General features: G+C 41.8%; 1 protein-coding gene across 8 annotated transcripts in view; it reads right to left on the reverse strand.

The window, feature by feature from the left end:
- ATE1 (arginyltransferase 1) overlaps positions 1-7,238 on the reverse strand; it is a 160,701-nt gene extending 153,463 nt beyond the window's left edge. For 3 of the 8 annotated variants that reach the window (XR_015241889.1, XM_086681045.1, XM_086681043.1), the window contains exons 1-3: positions 6,572-6,757; positions 4,046-4,109; positions 1,172-1,234 (exon numbers count right to left, since the gene is read on the reverse strand). Coding sequence is in view for 7 of the 8 variants with exons in the window: in XM_086681045.1 (XP_086537171.1) it covers positions 1,172-1,234; positions 4,046-4,109; positions 6,572-6,677 (233 nt within the window). In the remaining variant the exon portion in view is untranslated. Of the gene's footprint in view, positions 1-1,171; positions 1,235-4,045; positions 4,110-6,571; positions 6,758-7,087 lie in introns of those variants that run through there. The other 5 variants (XM_025918035.2, XM_086681047.1, XM_025918034.2 and 2 more) reach the window with 3 other exon arrangements.
- Positions 7,239-18,386: the final 11,148 nt, after the last annotated feature.

An 18,386-nucleotide genomic window follows, 5' to 3' on the forward strand; every position in this document is an offset into this window, starting at 1 on the left:
CAGTCCTATGACCAGTTAGATAAGAGAATGGATTCTTAACCAGGAATCAGTGGAACTTCGGGAGTCTATGGTCATCCTAAAATTAATATGCAAAATGTTACGTATTCTTGCCTCCAGGCCCCTCTCCCTTTTGTTCTGTTGCAGAGAGGATCTAGAACTTTTCATCAGATTGTCAAAACAGTCTTCAACCCCAAAACAAATTAAGAGATGGGACAGAAATGTGAAGACCAGCCAAAACACGATGGATACAACTATGTTTGCTTTTTTTATCTAGAGAATATATTTACATTGAAACCGTACTCAAATGCTTAACAACGATAACATGCTTTCTCTTTTTTCTACCAGAAGAAGAGGAAGGCAAGGAGGACAACAAGGGAGAAGAGGAGGACCTTTAGAACCTGAGAAGGTTAAATCCTTCCATGTTATGCTGGGGTTTTCTGGTTAAGCAAACACTCTGCAGGAAAACAGACTTTCTAGCTTAAGTTTTACAATGAAGAAAACAACTCTCGGGGCGCCTGGGTGGCGCAGTCGGTTAAGCGTCCGACTTCAGCCAGGTCACGATCTCGCGGTCCGTGAGTTCGAGCCCCGCGTCAGGCTCTGGGCTGATGGCTCGGAGCCTGGAGCCTGTTTCCGATTCTGTGTCTCCCTCTCTCTCTGCCCCTCCCCCGTTCATGCTCTGTCTCTCTCTGTCCCAAAAATAAATAAAAACGTTGAAAAAAAAAAATTAAAAAAAAAAAAAGAAAACAACTCTGAATACATGTGGCAGATTAAATGTCAGCCCCCGCCCCTTTCTACAGATCCTATAGTACTGTTTGAATATGAGCACAACGTCTGGTAATACACTAGAATGTGGAAAGCCCTAAGCTAAATTTTATAAAGAATTTGATACCTAAAAGTAATCAGAGTATTTGCTGGTATTTTCATACTATGTCATAGAATCATTGATTAGACTACTAAATAGTATACTTTTTTATATCATACTTACACCCAAACCATTAAACGGTATTATTAATAGCTACTGATGACGTATAAATGTAGCATCGGTATGTAAAAAAGATACAATCCATTTGCTTCTCTTTATAAAGGAGGTGTACCTAGCACAAAAGTTAACATGTAAAAAAAAAGCAAGGTGCCACTAAAAAAATTATACGAGACAGATCCTCTTTCTTACCTTATCGTGTACTGGGGACAACATGTTTGATTCATGACAGGCTTGTACACATATTTTCCACTTCTAAAATTGAAAAATGTTGTTAATGTCTCATACGTTTCTCACATGTACCAAAGCAGACTAGTACAGAGGCACAAAATTAATTATGGTAAAAATCTGACCGATAACATAAAAACACATAGATGTAGTTACTCCTTAGAACTAAGCAATCTTGCAACACTGGCACAGCAAGGACAGAGCCCAGCCTTTCCTTTCCTAAACCTTTACGTACATACTCCAAGCCTCTTCACCTCAGTTACCCTCTTAGCATCACCTGCCATCCTTCCAGGCCTCAACCCACCACCAATCCTCAATACCACAAAGGCAATCAGAGAAAACTGCTCAGGATGTGGGGACCCTGCCGTGTGTCATAGCCTAGGATATCCACACTTGAGGGTTCCACGTGCACTAGGGCCACGAAGCCCAAAATTAACCCGATCCTTTCAAGGCCTTCTGGATCTTGGTTAATGGCAGAACCATGACATTATGGACTGAATTCTGTCCCCTCAAAATTCATATTTTGAAGCCCTACCCCCACTACCTCAGAATGGGACTATATTTGGAGAGAAGGCCTTTAAAGAGGTGATTAAGTTAAAATGACAGTTAACATAAGCCCTAATCCAATCTGAATGGTGTGCATATCAGAAAAAGAAACTGGGCACACAAAGAGACACCAGGCACCAGGGACATACAGGCAAAGAGAAAGGGCCCCATGAGGCCACAGCAAGAAGGCAGCAATGTACAAGCCAAGGAAGGGTCTCCAGAAAAGAAAGAAAGCCGAAGACACCTGGGTTTTGGAAATTTCAGCCTCCAGTACTGTGAGAATACGGATTCCTGTTGTTTAAGACACCCAGTCAGCGGTATTTTGTTACAGCCATCCAAGCAAACATACATGGGTTCGGTTCCTGAGCCAGAAACCTGGGAGTCATCTCCAGTTCCTCCCTTTAAGGCACCTCTATATCCCGTCAGTAAGCTTTCTACTTCTAAACTGTACCTTGTATCCATCCCCTTTTGTCTATCTTCTAACCTACAGCCACTGATGATGACGGCATCATCGTGAGATGACGATTTCCTATCTGGACCCTACAGTGATCTTTAGAACCGGTCTTTCTGCCTTCAAGAACCACCCCCTCAAATACCTCTCTACGATCTGAATGGTCGTTTCCCAAAGCACAAATTCCATCACACTTCTGACATAAAAGCTTTCAATGGCTCCCCTTCCACCTTAAAAAAAAAGAGAAGTGCTTCATCATGGCATACAAAATCCTTCAACATCTGACCCAGATCTTCTTTCTGGGTCTCATGATTAAGTTTAAAGAAAGCTATGAAGTTTCATTTGTTGCACTCAATCCCATATCTTTTGGGTAGTATTGGCACAAGGCCCTTAACACTGCTTATATTTACACAAAAAACTTTATATACTCTAAAATTATCTATATAAAAATAATTACCAAAAAATCTTAGCCGTCAAAGGCAATGTGTAAACCTTAATGGAATTCTGATTCAAATAAACCAACTATAAAAAAGGGGCATTTTTGAGACTAGTAAAAACCTAATCAAAACTAAGTAACAGATGACATCAAGGAATTATTAATTTTGTGAAGTATGATAACGGTATTATAAATACATTAAAAAGGAAACAAGAATCCTCTCTTAGAAACGTGTCTATTATAGGTGTATTGACAGGATACCTAAATTGCTTTAAATTATTTTGTGGAGGAGGAGGGAGCACCTTAGCTGGTTCAAGCTGCTATAACAATATACCACAGAGGGAGTTGCTTAAAAACACAACAACGTATTCCTCATAGTTCTGGAGGTTGGGAAGTCCAAGATCAAGGGTGTTGGCATATTTAATGTCTGATGAAGACAAGCTTCCCGGTTCATATATTTGTTGTAACCTCACATGGCAGAAGGGGCAAGAAAGGGAACTCTCTGGGGTCTCTTTTACAAGGGCACAAATCCCATTTGTGAGGGTCCCACCCTCTGACCTAATCACCTCCCAAAGGCCCACTTCCCAATACCATCATATCGGGGGTTAGGATTGAAAAGATGTACTTGGGGGTTGTGAGGGATGACACACGAACATTCACACCACCACAGGGAGCAAGGAGAGTTGACGAAACAAGACTGGCAAAACAAACGTTAACAACTGCCGAAGCCTGCTGATAGCTACATCAAGTTCATTAGAACATACTCTCTACATTTATGTAGGCTTGAAGTTCTCCTAATGAACATCTTTCTTTAATGTTTGTTTATTTTGGAGAGAAAGAGAGCACGTGCACCAGGGGGAGGGGCAGAAAGAGGGAGAGAGAGAATTCCAAGGAGGCTCCTCGCTGACTGTGCAAAGCCTGACACAGGACTCAATCCCACAACTGTAAGATCATGACCTGAGCCAAAATCAAGAGTCGGATGCTTAATGGACTGAGCTACCCAGGTGCTCCTAATAAATGCCTTTAAAAGAAGAGACAGCGGAATCACTACATAAAGAAATATAATTTAAAAACGTCTTGGGGCACCTGGGTGGCTCAGTTGGTTAAGCGTCCGACTTCGGCTCGGGTCATGATCTCACGGCTCGTGAGTTGGAGCCCCACATCGGGCCCTGTGCTGACAGCTCAGAGCCCAGAGCCCGCTTTGGATTCTGTGTCTCCCTCGCTCTCTGCTCCTCCCCCACTCACACTCTGTCTTTCCCTCTCTCAAAAACGAATAAACATTTAAAAAAAAATGTCTTAAATCTTTTTCCAACAACAGGAAAACATTTCACAGGCAAACAACATTTTCTAGTTATAAGAAGAACCTGAGTAATAAGAGAAGCATTTTTGTATGAAGGAGCTTTACCTCCGCCATCCTCGGTCTATGAGATCCTGATAATCCTGTACGGTCATGGAGTGTGCCCACATGCCTGAAAAAGTAAGTGCCATGTACCAAGTTAATCATAGCAGGTTGAACTTTTTTTTTTAATTCAAAGCATTTTCTAAATGTGAATACTGAAGCAAAAAAAAAAAATCTAGCTCACACTGAAAAAATGAAAGTTTGCACATACTTCACACTATGTGACATCACACACAACAAATGAAAAAAATTATTTACCTTAATCTTAAAAATCAAACAAATCAAAGTGATTACATTTAATTCCGAATTACTCTATAGTCTCTTTGACATCGTAATTTAAGGTCCTCCCTGAGATCAGATTACACAACACCTTTAACCATAATAATATCCCCGATAATTTAATAAGCTGGTCCCCTCCAAAGAATTGGAAAGCAAATGTTTTCTTATGCATTTAATTCTCATTGTTATGTTTTTAGCATAGTCTTGGATGTTGAAAATAGAACAAAAGTATACAGCAGTATTCCTTTTAAGTATAAAAACTGAAAGCAATCGAAATGCCCAGGAACAAAAAAGTGATTACAGAGGACATTATCAGTATGATGGAATAATTAATGATGCAACCATGAAAAAACATTAAAAGGTATATCTGAATTAATGTTAATAGAAAAATAAATGTTTCTCTCGTAAACAGCAAACTGCATCAGAAGTATGTAAAGACAGGGGTGCCTGGGTGGCTCAGTTGGTTGAGCGTCCGACTTTGGCTCAGGTCACGATCTCACGATTCGTGGGTTTGAGCCCCACATCGGGCTCTGTGCTGACAGCCTGGAGCCTGCTTCAGAATCTGTGTTGTCCACCCCCCCTCCTCCCCTGCTTGCACTCTGTCTCTGTCGCTCTCAAAAATAATATTAAAAAAATATTTTAAAAAGAAGTATGCAAAGACAGAGGTACGCTTGATAGCACAGGTTGTATTAAGAAACAGAAATGTCCAGAAGCCTTGCAGGTGCTCATTAACACTGAATTACTTTATGAGCCCCAATTTCATCATCTATAAAAATAGGAATAACAAAACCTACTTAATAGGTGCTATGCCCTATAGTAAAGATTATCATCAGAACTAAAATAAATACGATGGAAATTTACAGGTGTCTCTTTAGGTGAAAAGGCTGAAAACTGATTTCTTCCACAGAACTTTAAACAAAGGACATGTATATTAATCAACTTCCTCTTATTAAAGTTACTGGGAAAATAATGAATAATCTATGAATATGTTAATTTTAAACACACAATATAAAGTGCTTATTACACACATAGTATAGTCAGAATACCAAATTCTGAAAAAGATGAGGAGGAAATCTCTAAAACCCGAAAGCAATCACTGCCACCATTTGGTGTGTTTCTCCCTGTGTTTTCATCCTCACAGAGATCCTGTCACACATGTCATTTGCATCCTGTTTTTCTCCGTCTAACCCTACGTTCTAAACATTTTTCTGCTTAGCTCTTCATAACCATCACTCCAAATGATTGCATTATATTACATTCTACTTCCTCTTACCCACAAGCATCTAATGAACAATTTCAACTAATGAGTAAACGGACACACCATAATCGTCCACATCATTGCCCTGCTGTAGGACATTTATACATATTTTTAACGGAAACTACCTAAATGTATATCTTCATAGCTATCCCATTTCCCACCATGACGCACTATTTCTTAAAATAAAAGATCCTATGTTTGCCAATGCACGACACAGCAGGTAATATAAGCATATTGTTTTTGTTTACAAACAAATCTTCCGGAAGAAACCTGAACCATGATGGGGAAAAAAGAAAAAACAAAACAAAACTGTGAGCTGGCTTTGTTGTTCTGGGGGTGGGTGGAGGAACGATAAGGCATATGAACAAGCACCTGGTAAAATTTTCAAACGCATTAACACAAACAGGCTCCCTTGCCAGCAGCGTCTACGGTCCGTCACCGGCGTCTCCAGACGCATTTTATCCAGATGCCCCCGCCCACGTATGCACACACGTCTCCCTGTACACAAACAGCCCACCCGACACGCCGCATTCTGCACTTCAAACCGGGGATGATCCCACAGCAGCATCAGCACTCAGAGGCCCGCCCCGGCGGAACTGACCACTCGGCAACGCTCCCCGGCATGGCTTGCTTGCTGTCACATATTTAACCCTGTCCTACTGGTGGATGACGGACACCTGTTTCCACACTTTGGACTGCGGCGAGACCATCATCATCCCGCACTTCCGACCACCTGTGTGAAGGCTAAGCACCCAGATGCTTCCCTGATGAATCAGAGCGGAGATTCGTTTTTAATTGTGACAGCTACGGCCCTCCCCGGCGAGCAGCGTTCCGCAACACCCTCCTCGAGACAGGATCTGGCCGGGGGCTCCCGCCGCCGCGCGTCCCTGGGGGCCGAGAGCGCCGAGACCCCCCACCCCCGAGGCCGCCAGCCGGTCGGCCGGCCGCGGAAACCCGAGGCCGCGACGCCCTCCCCCACCCGCCGGCCCGCTCACCGTTGGAGCGACTGCCCGACTCATTCTTGCAATAGCCGCAGCGGTAGGAGTCCTCGCCCTCGAAATACTCCACGATGCTGGGCGAAAGAGCTGCCCAGGAAGCCATGGCCCCGGCCCTCCAAGCGCGACGCCGCTCGACCCAGCCCCGCCGCCGCCACCCCACAATGCCGCGCGCCGCTCGGGAGTCCCCGAGGCGCGCGCGAAGCTGCTCGGGCGCCCGCAGGCCAGGTTCCCCGGGAACCCCGCACGCTGACGCCGCCCGCGCCATCTTGACCGAGGGCAGCCGTCCGCTATTTCCGTTCCTTCTCCGACCTGGACCGCCATCTTCGGTGAGGGTGAGGAGGAGAGAGGAGCGCGAAGGGAAACAGTCTGGGAAAAAACGAGTGGGAGAGGGACGCGGGAATTGGGGCGCCGGGCCTGTGCGCTCCCGGGCCGGGGACTGGCGCGGGGCGCGGCGGGCGGTGCGGGGATTGGACGCCAGGCGGCCACGCCAGCCCCGTCCGTGGGGACACTCACCGCAGGACACCTTGCCCTCCTCGGAGCCGCAGTAGCCGCAGTGGTAGCCGGCCTTGAGCCCCTTGTACTCCACCACCGAGGCCATGGCCGCCTCCAGGGTCCGCCGAGGCCGGCCACGCCTCTCGGCGCCCCGGGGCCGACCTCGGCGGAGCGCGGGGGCCCGCGGCGGGGAGGAGTGGAGGACGAGGTCTGGCGGTTGCGTCCCAGCGCCCCGACCCGCGCCCCTAACGCCTCTTCGGGGTCCCGGTCCGTGTTGGGGCCGGGGTCTCCGGAGATGTTAGCGAAAGTGGTAGTCGTGCCCCTCGAGCCCCGACTTAGGGCCGGATCTTTGCATAATTCCTCGCCAAGCATTCCTACAACCGCGCATCTTCAGCTCCGTTTTACAGATGGGGAAACTGAGGGCCGGAGGTTGTGACTCAGTCATTTCCTGCAGGTCTCAGTTTAAAAGTTACCGTCTCGGGCCGCCCTGACCACCATATGGGTAGCCAACTCCAGCTTCCAAACGAGCACGTACTCACTTAAGTGCCAAAATAGAACAAGTATACTCGCAGGTGTTCTGTGAATAGCTGTCGTGGGTGAATTGAAGACACTTAATGTTTTTAAAGCAAACAACTGCCAGAGCCAGTATGTGCCTTGTGCTGCTATCAGCCCATTGCCTATAACTTTTAAAGAGAAACTGACAAATCTAGATTTTTTTAGGTATTATTTTAAAAGCTTTTCTTAACTGTGCAGGGCAACCAAAACATTTATGTAGATTGAATTCAGCCCGTGGACTTCCAATTTGCAACCCCTATTTTAAGAGGATGCTGTAACAGTCTGGGGCAAAGTATAAAAATGAGTACCTCCAACAAGGTAATTTTCCATAATATTTATGTGCACAGATAATTTAAGCCTGTCTGTACAGTTTTCCTAGTCAACAATAAAACATTATCTTTTTGTAGTGTTTTGAAAAGTGAAATCGTGGGGCGCCTGGGTGTATCCGTAGGGCTTAAGCGGCCAACTTGCATTCAGGTCGTGATCTCCCGGTTCTTGACCTGTGAGCTGGACCCAGGTGATTGGAGGTGCCTCACCTGTTCTCCTCCTTGGTTCCCACTTGCCTTTCACACGTCCAGGGGCTGCTTCGAGGTTATAGCCTTGAGATAATGATGAGAGCACCTGCACAGTATTCTCGGCTGAACCCAATTAAGGCCTCTCTCTATACAGACTTTTTAGATATGGTAGGTGGGTGTGTGGATCCATTCTTCCTGCTGCTGCCCAAGCAAGCCTCATATGTAAGTTCCCTTTACTTATTAAAACTGCCACCTACCAACCTGGAATGGCCTACCTCTTCCTTTGGTCTGTCCCTGCCCTCCACGTATACCCTCTTATGTCTGTTACTAGTTGTAAGATCTTGAGAGGTTATTTACTCTGGTCTTCATTTCCTATGTTGTGAAGTTACTGGAAGGATTAAATGAGTTATCACATATACCTAGGACATTGGCATTGTAGCTCGAGGCTGGCATTCCCTGCTTGGGATGAGGTTGGGACAAAGGGACAGAAGTCAATTGGTAGAGGGCTATAAGAAAAGCAGGAAGCCTCCTGGCTTCCTGCTCTCTGTCTGAGCATGGCATTCTGCTCTCTGTTTTGTCCACCGGACTTTACTTCAAAATGAGAGCCCGGCTGGAAAAGGCCCGTGAATAGAGCCAAATCTGCTGTAATAGACAAAATGAATGAGGTCTGTCTTAATGGTGCTGATAGGTAGCAAGGGACCTTCAAGTTTAAGGAGTTGGAGGAACTAGAGAAACTCAGAGGGGCCCTAAGAACCTCCTATATGCTACACCGCTATCCCTTGGGTTTTTTCCCGTTGTGTAGGCACAAGTGATGCTTAGTAATGTAGTAGGTCACTGGGCTACCAAGAAACATCTTCACCTTAAGCAAGTGTGTATCCAGCACAGTAGACGTTGGGTTCAAGAATGTGGAAACTGACCTTCAAAGTTTACCTGTTTCTCCAAGCTTCATAATTTCACTTTATTTTAACGTTTATCTCTGAGAGTGAGAGAGATCGCAATCAGGGGAGGGGCCAAGAGAGAGGGAGACACAGAACCTGAAGCAATTCTGGGTTTTCGATGTCTTTTCGATGAACTTCCGCAACAGAGGGAGGAAGGTGATAAAAATAAAATTGTGAAAAAGAGATCAACAAAGACTCAAGGGCAGTGGTTCCTAGATGTCTTTATTTTGCTGAAAGAGAAAATGAGTTTTCATCTTCCAGGCCCAAGTGAGAAAAATAACTTCAGCTTCAGTCCCCCCCCCCTTTTTTTAATGTTTATTTATTTTGAGAGAGAGAAAGAGCACCAGTGAGTGAGAGAGGAGCGGGGGGAATCCCAACGAGGCTCCATGATGACCACGCAGAGCCCAACAAGGGGCTTGATCTCATGAATCATGAGATCATGACCTGAGCTGAAATCAAGAGTTGGATGCTTAACCAACTGAGCCACCCAGGTGCCCCCAGCTCCCCCTTTTTGTGGGGAGACATGGGAAGAAGACATTATTGGAATGTTCCCTTACGTATGAAATTGCAAGCAATAGGTAGTTGTCTTTTAATTTTCTTGTTTAATGGAATGAAATGCTGGCAACACTAGCTGTGAGCCCATTAATGTTTTTTTTTATGTCACCAAGTTTTTTATGTCACTAAGTGAGCCTGCAGAGTGGAAGAGGGAGGCCCTGATGATGTCAAGGAATCTGCATGGGCTAGGCCCAATTCATGTTTCTTGAATTGTGGAACACATTCCTCTTTCTTCTAAAAAAAGTGAGTTGATGGGGCCTAAGTAAAGTCAGGGAAAAAAGAGTAAAATACAGATAACCGGAGGCAGAGAAGAGGGGCACTCTAGGAGGAGGTGGCTAGGAACACCAGGGGTCTCAGGTGCTGGCATGGTAGCCACCTAGAAGATGCTTTCCTCTGTGGGCCACTCACTGTCAAGAGGCCTCAGATTGGACATTTCCCTCCACTGTACAGACATGTACTCTCCAATGTACTTTCCAATTTGGTAGTGTGAAAATTAATAAAAGAAACTGTTTAGAATAGGGGTGGGGGAGGGGCACCTGGGTGGCTCAGTCAGTTAAGCATCTGACTTTGACTCAGGTCATGATCCCACCGTTCAGGAGTTCAAGCCCCGCATCAGGCTCTATGCAGACAGCTGAGCCTGGAGCCTGCTTCGGATTCTGTCTCCCTCTCTCTCTGCCCTTCCCCCGCTTGTGCTAGACTCTCTCTTTCAAAAATAAACTTGAAAAAAGAAGGGGCGCCTGAGTGGCTCAGTCAGTTAAGCGTCTGACTTCAGCTCAGGTCATGATCTCGCAGTTTGTGAGTTCAAGCCCCCTATTGGGCTCCGTGCTGACAGTTTGAAGCCTGGAGCCTGCTTTGGATTCTGTGTCTCCCTCCCTCTCTGCCCCTCCCCCACCCACACTCTGTCTCTCTCTCACTCTCAAAAATAAATAAACACTAAAAAAAATTTATTTTAATGCAGAAAATCAAAGACCAACAAAACTCTTGAAAAAGCCAGAGGAAAGAAAACCCTTGCTAATAGAAGAGCAAAATAAGATTTACATCAGACTTTTCTTTAGAAAGCATGTAATAAGAGAGGGAAGTGAAACACTTAAAGTGTTGGGGTGGGGGGGAAACGCCAACCTACAGTTCTATGCGCAGTGAAATTATTCTGCAAAAGTGAAATAGAAGTACAGGCATACCTTGGAGATGCTGTGGTTCAGTTCCAGACCACTGCAGTAAAGCAAGTACCATGATAAAGCAAGCCAAATGGATGTTTTGGCACGTAAAAGTTAAAGTGCAATGGCATCATGTCTAAAAAAAGTACACTAATTTAAAATACTTTATTACTAAAAATGCTAACCGTCATCAGAGCTCTCAGCCAGTCATAATCACTGATCATGGACCACCATAATAAGTATCATAATGAAAAATTTGAAACACCACAAGATTTACCAAAATGTGACACACAGACATGAAGTGAGAAAATATCATTGGAAAAGTATTGCCAACAAATTTGCACGATGCAGGATTGCCACAAATCTTCCGTTGGTAAAACACAGTATCTGCAAAGCACAGTAAGGTGAAGTGTAATAAAATGAAGTATTCCTGTAAAGGCTCCTCAAACAAAAATGGAGGGTGTCTGTCACCAGTAAACCTGATTGGCAAGAAATGTTAAAGAAGATTCTTAAGGAAAATAATTCAGAAACCAATCCACATAAAAAAAGCATTTGGAGAAGGAATAAATGGAGATAAAATCAAATGTTTCATTTTTAAAAATTTAATTGCTTGTGGGCTGCTGGGTGGCTCTGTTGGTTGAGCATCTGACTTCAGCATAGGTCATGATCTCACGGTTTGTGGGTTCAAGGCCCGCGTCAGGCTCTGTGCTGATAGCTCAGAGCCTGGAGCCTGCCTCTGATTCTGTGTCTCCCTCTCTCTCTGCCCCTCCCCTTCTTGCATTCTGTCACTCTCTCAAAAATAAATAAACATTAAAAAATTTTTTTAATTTAATTGCTCTAACAGATAATAGGCAATTCAAAATAATAATAACTTGTATAGGGTAATTTTACAAGTTTATGGGTAAGTTGAGTGAGTGACAGCAATGTTAGAATGGATGGGAGGGAGGAATTGGAAATACTCGTATAAGGTACTTGCACTGCCTGTGAAGTGGTGTAGTATTCTTTGAAAGAGAAGTTGGATTAGTTGTAAGTGTATAATGCAAATTCAAGGACAACCACTTAGAAAAGAAAAAAAAAGTGCTATGCTGAGAGAGGAGAAAAACATAGAATCATGAAATGAATAATTTAAACCAGAGAAGGCAGGAAAAGACTGGAGGACAGAAAGAAAAAGACAGAAAGATGGGGCGCCTGGGTGGTGCAGTCGGTTAAGCGTCCGACTTCAGCCAGGTCACGATCTCGCAGTCCGTGAGTTCGAGCCCCGCGTCAGGCTCTGTGCTGATGGCTCAGAGCCTGGAGCCTGTTTCCGATTCTGTGTCTCCCTCTCTCTCTGCCCCTCCCCCGTTCATGCTCTGTCTCTCTCTGTCCCAAAAATAAATAAACGTTGAAAAAAAAAAAAAAAACTTTAAAAAAATTTAAAAAAAAAGAAAAAGACAGAAAGAAAGAAACAAAGAAACCAAGAACAAGAGCAATGAATAGAAAACAATAACAAATATAGTAGATATTAATCCAGTCGTATCAATAATTACTTTAAATGTCAATGGTCTAAATACACCAATTAAAAGACTGTCAGACTGCATAAAAAAAATAAGACCCAACTATATGTTATCTACCGAAAAAAACACTTGAAATGTGAAAGCAAAGATAGATTAAAAGTAAAGGGATGAATAAAGATATACTATTGTTAACACTAGTCAAAAACTGGAGTAGCTACATTAATTTCAGCAAAGTAAATTTCAGAGCAAGGAAAGTCAGGGATAAAGAGGACCATTACATAATGATAAACTGGGCAATTCTCCAAGAAGACAATTTTTAACATGTATACAATTAGCACAGAGGGGCAAACTATGTGAAGTAAAAACAGAATTGCAAGAACTAGATGAATCCACTATGATAGAGACTTCAGCACCCTATATCAGTAACTGACAGATCCAACAAGCAGAAGATCAATAAGGACATGATTGAACTCAACAACTCCATCAATCAACTGGATCTAACTGACATCTATAGAATACTTAATCCAACAGCAGCAGAATACACACTCAAGCTCACAAGGAACAGTCACCAAAATAGACTACCTGCTATGCCACAAATTTCAAAGAATAGAAATCATACAAAGTATGCTTTCAGACCAAAGTGGAATTAAGGTAGAAATCAACAACAGAAAAGTAGTTGGCGAATTCCAAAATATTCAAAGATTAAACAACATGCTTCTAAACAACACTTGGGTCAAAGAAGTTTGAAAAGAAATTTAGAAATATTTTGAACCAAATGAAAATACAAATGACCCTTGAACAATGCTGGGGTTAGGGGTGCCAAACCCCACATAGTCAACAATCCACATGTAAATTTTGACTTCCCAAAAACATAGCTACTAATAGCCTACTCTTGACCAGAAGCCTTATCAGTAACCTAAGCAGCTGATTAGCACGTATTTTTTGTGTTATATGTATTATTTACTATATTCTTACAAATGAAGTAAGCTAAAGATGTTATTAAGAAAGTCATAAAGAAGAGAAAATACATTTACAGTACATATTTCTCAAAATCCACAAATAAGTGGGTGTGTATTCAAGAATCAACTGTACAACTTACTAGGTTTGTGAGAGCAGAAGCAGTGCTTAGAGGATATTTATAACATTGGATATATATACTAGAAAAAAATCTAAGCTATCTCAGGAAACTAGAAAAAGAAGAGACAAATCCAAAATAAGCAGAAAAACAAAAAGCAAAAGTAAATGAAAATACAAGAAATCAATAGAGAAATTTCAACAAAACCAAAAACTAGTTCTTTTAAAACGTTGGTAAAATTGACACACCTCTAGTAAGACAGACAAAATGAGAATACAAATTACCAATATCAGAAATGAAAGAAGGACCATCACTACTTATCCCATGGACATTAAAAGTATTAACAAAGGAATATGCTGAACAACTCTATGTCCATACATATGATAACCTAAAGGAAATGAATCAATTCTTTGAAAGGTGCAATCTACCAAATCTCACACAAAAATAAATAGATAATCTGATTAGGCCTATAGCAAAAGTAATGGAATACTAATTAAAAACCTTTGAAAACAGAAAACCCCAGGGTTGGGTTGGGTTCATTGGTGAATTCTACAAAACATTTAAGGAAGAAATTATATCACCTCTCCATAGTCTCTTCCAGAAAATAGAAGCAATTCATTTTATGAGACCAGCATTTATTAATTCATTCTATGAGGCCAGCATTATCTTAATAACAAAATGAGACAAAGACATTACAAGAAAACTACAGACCATGTCTGTAATGAACATACATGTGAAAATCCTCAACAAAATGTTAGTAAATCAAATTCAACTATATAGAGAATTATACACTCTTATACCTTTCAAAAACAATGTAATCCATGTCATTAACATGTTAAACAAAATCATATCATATCAATAGATGCAGAAAAGGTATCTGACAAAACTCAACATTTATTCATGATAAAAATTCTCAGCACTAGGAATAAAGAGAAACTTCTTCAACTTGAGGAAGAACATCTACAAAAAAAACCCATACAACTATATTTAATATTTTTATATTTCATATTCAATGGTGAAAAACTAGATGGTTTCTCAATAAGATCAGGAATAAGGTAAGGATATCCCCACTCACTACAGCTCTTCAACATTATGCTGGAAGTCCTAGCTAATGAAATAAACAAAGAAAGGAATAAAAGGTACAGATTGGGAAGAAAGGAATAAAACTGCCTTTGTGCACAGATGACATGATTGGCCAAATGGAAAATTCCAACGAATCAACAACAATAAAAATCCCCTGGAACTAATAACCGATTATAGTAAGGTTGCAGGATTCAGGATTAATATATAAGAACCAATCTCTTTTCTACATACCGGAAAGGAATAATTGGAATTTGAAATTAAAAACACAACACCATAAAATAAATAAATTAATTGAGTGATTATTTAATTTTAAAAAGGAGTGCCTGGGTCACTCAGTCATTTGATCATCCGACTCTTGATTTCAGCTCAGGTCACAATTCCAGGATCATGAGATTGAGCCTTGGGTTGGGCTTCATGCTGAGTGTGAAGCCTAGTTGAGATTCTCTGTCTCTCTCCCTCTGCCCCTCTCAGCAGCTCATATGCTGTCTCACTCTCTCTCTCTCTCTCTCTCTCTTTAAAATAAAATAAAAAATAAATACACAACACCATTTATATTAGCACCACAAAAAAAAAGGTATAAATCTAACGAAATATGTGTAAGATCTATAAGAGGAAAATTACAAAACGTCAGAACAAATCGAAGATCTAAGTAAACAGAGAGATGATCCATGTTCATTGACAGGAAAATGAATATTGTTAAGATGTCGTTTCTTCCCAACTCGATCTTTAGGTTCAATGTAATCTCAACAAAAGTCCCAGGAAGTTATTTTGAGGATATCAACCATCTGACTCCAAAATTCATATGGAGAGGCAAAACACTTAAAATAACCCAAATAATGTTAAAGGAGAAAACAAAATCAGAGAGCTGACTCTACCAGACTTAAGATTTATTATAAAGCTACAGTAATCAAGACAGTGTGATATTGGTGAAAGAACACACAAATCAATCAGAGTAGAAAGCCCAGAAATAGACCCACACACAAATACCATTAACTGATCTTTGACAAAGGAGCAAAGGCAACTCCATGAAGAAATGATAGTCTTTTCAACAAATGGTGCTGGAACTGGGCATCCACATGCAAAAATAAATAATCTAGACACAGACCTTATGCTTTCAACAAAAATTAACTCAAAATGGATCATAAGCCTAAATGTAAAACATGAAACTAAAAACCCCTAGAAAATAACATAGGAGAAAATCAAGGCAACCTTGGTTTTAATGATGACTCTTTAGATAGGACCCTAAAACATGGCCCATGAAAAAAATTAAGTTGCACTTAATTAGAATTAAAAACTTGTACTCAGCAAAAGACACTGGTAAAAGAATGAAAAGACAAGCCATGGACTGGGAGAAAATCATAGTCTCTGCCAAAAGACTGGTATTTAAACACACACACACACACACACACACACACACACACACACACACACACACAATTTTAAAATTCTCAGCAAGAAAACAAACAACCGAATAAAAAATGGGCAAAAGATCTGAACAGATACCTCCCAAAGATAAACAGATGGCAAATAAGCTCATAAGACTCTCAGCATCATACGTTGTCAGCAAATTGCAAATTAAAATAATAACAAGATAGCATTCACACCTCCTAGAATGGCTAAAATTCATAACACTGACAACACTAAATAATAGCAAGGATGTGGGGCAACAGGAACTCTCATTCATTGCTGGTGGGGACACAGAATGTACGGCTACTTTGGAAGATGCTTTGGCAGTTTCTTTTTTTCTTTTTTTTTTTTAACGTTTATTTATTATTGAGAGACAGAGAAACACAGAGCGTGAGCAGGAGAGGGGTACAGAGAGGGGGAGACACAGAATCTGAAGTAGGCTCCAGGCTCTGAGCTGTCGGCACCAGAGCCCGACGTGGGGCTCGAACTCACAAACGGCAAGATCATGACCTGAGCTGAAGTCGGTCACCCAACCAACTGAGCCACCCGGGCACCCCATTGCTTTGCAGTTTCTTATAAAACTAAACATACTCTTACCATATGATCCAGTAATCACTGGTATATAACTAAATGAGTTGAGAGCTTATATCCACACAAAAACCTGCACATAAAGGTTTATAGTAGCTTTATTCATAATAGTCAAAACCTGAAGCCAGCAAGATGTCCTTGATTAGGTGAATAGATGAACCAATGGTGGACTATTGTTTAGCAATAAGAAGAAATGAACTATTGAGCCATGAAAAGACATGGTGGAACATTTAAAGTATATTGCTAAGTGAAATAAGCCAAACTGAAAAAGCCTTTTCAGCATGAAAAAGCCATACTGTATGATGCCAACTCTACAGCATTCTGGAAATGGGAACACCATGAAACAGTACAAAGATCAGTGGTTGCTGGAGTTTAGGGTGCAAGGTGGGGGGGGGGGCAAATAGCTAGGAACATATGGGATTTTTAGGGCAATGACCCAATTCTGTATGATGCAGTGATGATGACACCTGTCATTATACATTTGTTAAAATCCATGGAATGCACAACACAAAGAGTGAAACTCAGCATAAGCTATGGACTTTAACAATAATAATGAGGCAATATTGGTTCATCAATTGTACCAAGTGTACCACACTAATATAAAATATAAATAACGGGGGCAACTTGAAGACAGTAATTTTTAATCGATATCTCTGTAAACCTATAGGTGCTTTTAAAAAATGTTTATTAATGAAAAACAGAAGAGCAGTGTAAAAAATTTTTAATTGACATGTTGAGATGATAATATTTTGGATCTCATGGATAATATTTTGGATATCACTAAAATTAATCTCCCTTGCTTCTTTTTACTTTTTTTATTTTTAAAAAAATTGTTTAAAGTTTATTTTGAGAGAGAGAAAGAGAGAACAAGCAGGGGAGGGGCAGAGAGAGAGAGAGGGGGACAGAGGATCTGAAGCAGGCTTTTGTGCTGACAGCAGAGAGCTCTGTGTGGGGCTTGAATTCATAAACCGTGAGATCATGACCTGAGCCAAAGTCAGATGCTTAACCAACTGAGCCACCCAGGCGCCCCTCTTTTTATTTTTATTTTTTAACATAGCTCCTAGAAAAGTTGTGACTCACATTCTATTTTTGTAGAACAATGCTGGTCTAGAACCAAGTTCTTACCGCTCTACTGGCCCAACCCAATTCTCGACTTGCCTGCTTCTAGGCCCTATGGTTTGGGGATCTTTTCTCTGGTGCCACATCTTTTTAATCATTTTCCTATTAACCACATTTCATAGTTGTCTATTTGTTTTGGGAAGTCAGCGTAATTCCTCTACACCATATTCCGGCTCTAGCTGCTACCCACGTGTGGTATCCTGCCTGTGCAACTTCCTCTAACAACCACTGACAGTCACTCTTGCTTGGTTGGTCTCAGGAGTATCCCCCACGTTTCTGCCACTCTACTTAGAACATGCTCCCCTCCAGGTCCCCTGTATTCAGTCCCACCTCATATGAATGCCTCCTGCTCTGTTTTTGCTCCACACCGATGCATCCCGTTTGTATTGCTACACCATACATGTGCACCTATGTACATTTCTTGCCTCCCTCATTGGGTTGTGAGCTCCACAAAGGTGAGGGCTGTGTTTCCACTCCTTCCATTTTCCAAGGTCAGGTGGCATGGCGTGTGCTAAGACCACAAGTTTGCTTGTAGACATCCATGTTCAAGTTTCAGTCCCCCTCTGGGCAACCGTGTGGCCTCAAACACATCACGTTAACTCTCTTAGCCACGTTTCCTCGTATAGAAAATGGGCAGAATAATAATGTTACCGAATAGGGTGGTTGGAATATCAGTGTTATGTTAGGTACTAGAAGGGACACTTTTATTTTTTATTTGAGTCTGTTTTCAAACTCCTGCAAAATAGAGTCAGTGGGCGGGGTGCGGTTTCTGATGCTCGAAGTTAGTCTGTGATGACACTCTGAAGTTTGTTTCAAGGTCAGTGTCATGAGAAGTGGT

This window comes from Puma concolor, chromosome D2 (genome assembly GCF_028749965.1).
Source record: "Puma concolor isolate L17-30 chromosome D2, mPumCon1.1.hap2, whole genome shotgun sequence".
Taxonomy (NCBI): Eukaryota; Metazoa; Chordata; class Mammalia; order Carnivora; family Felidae; genus Puma; species Puma concolor.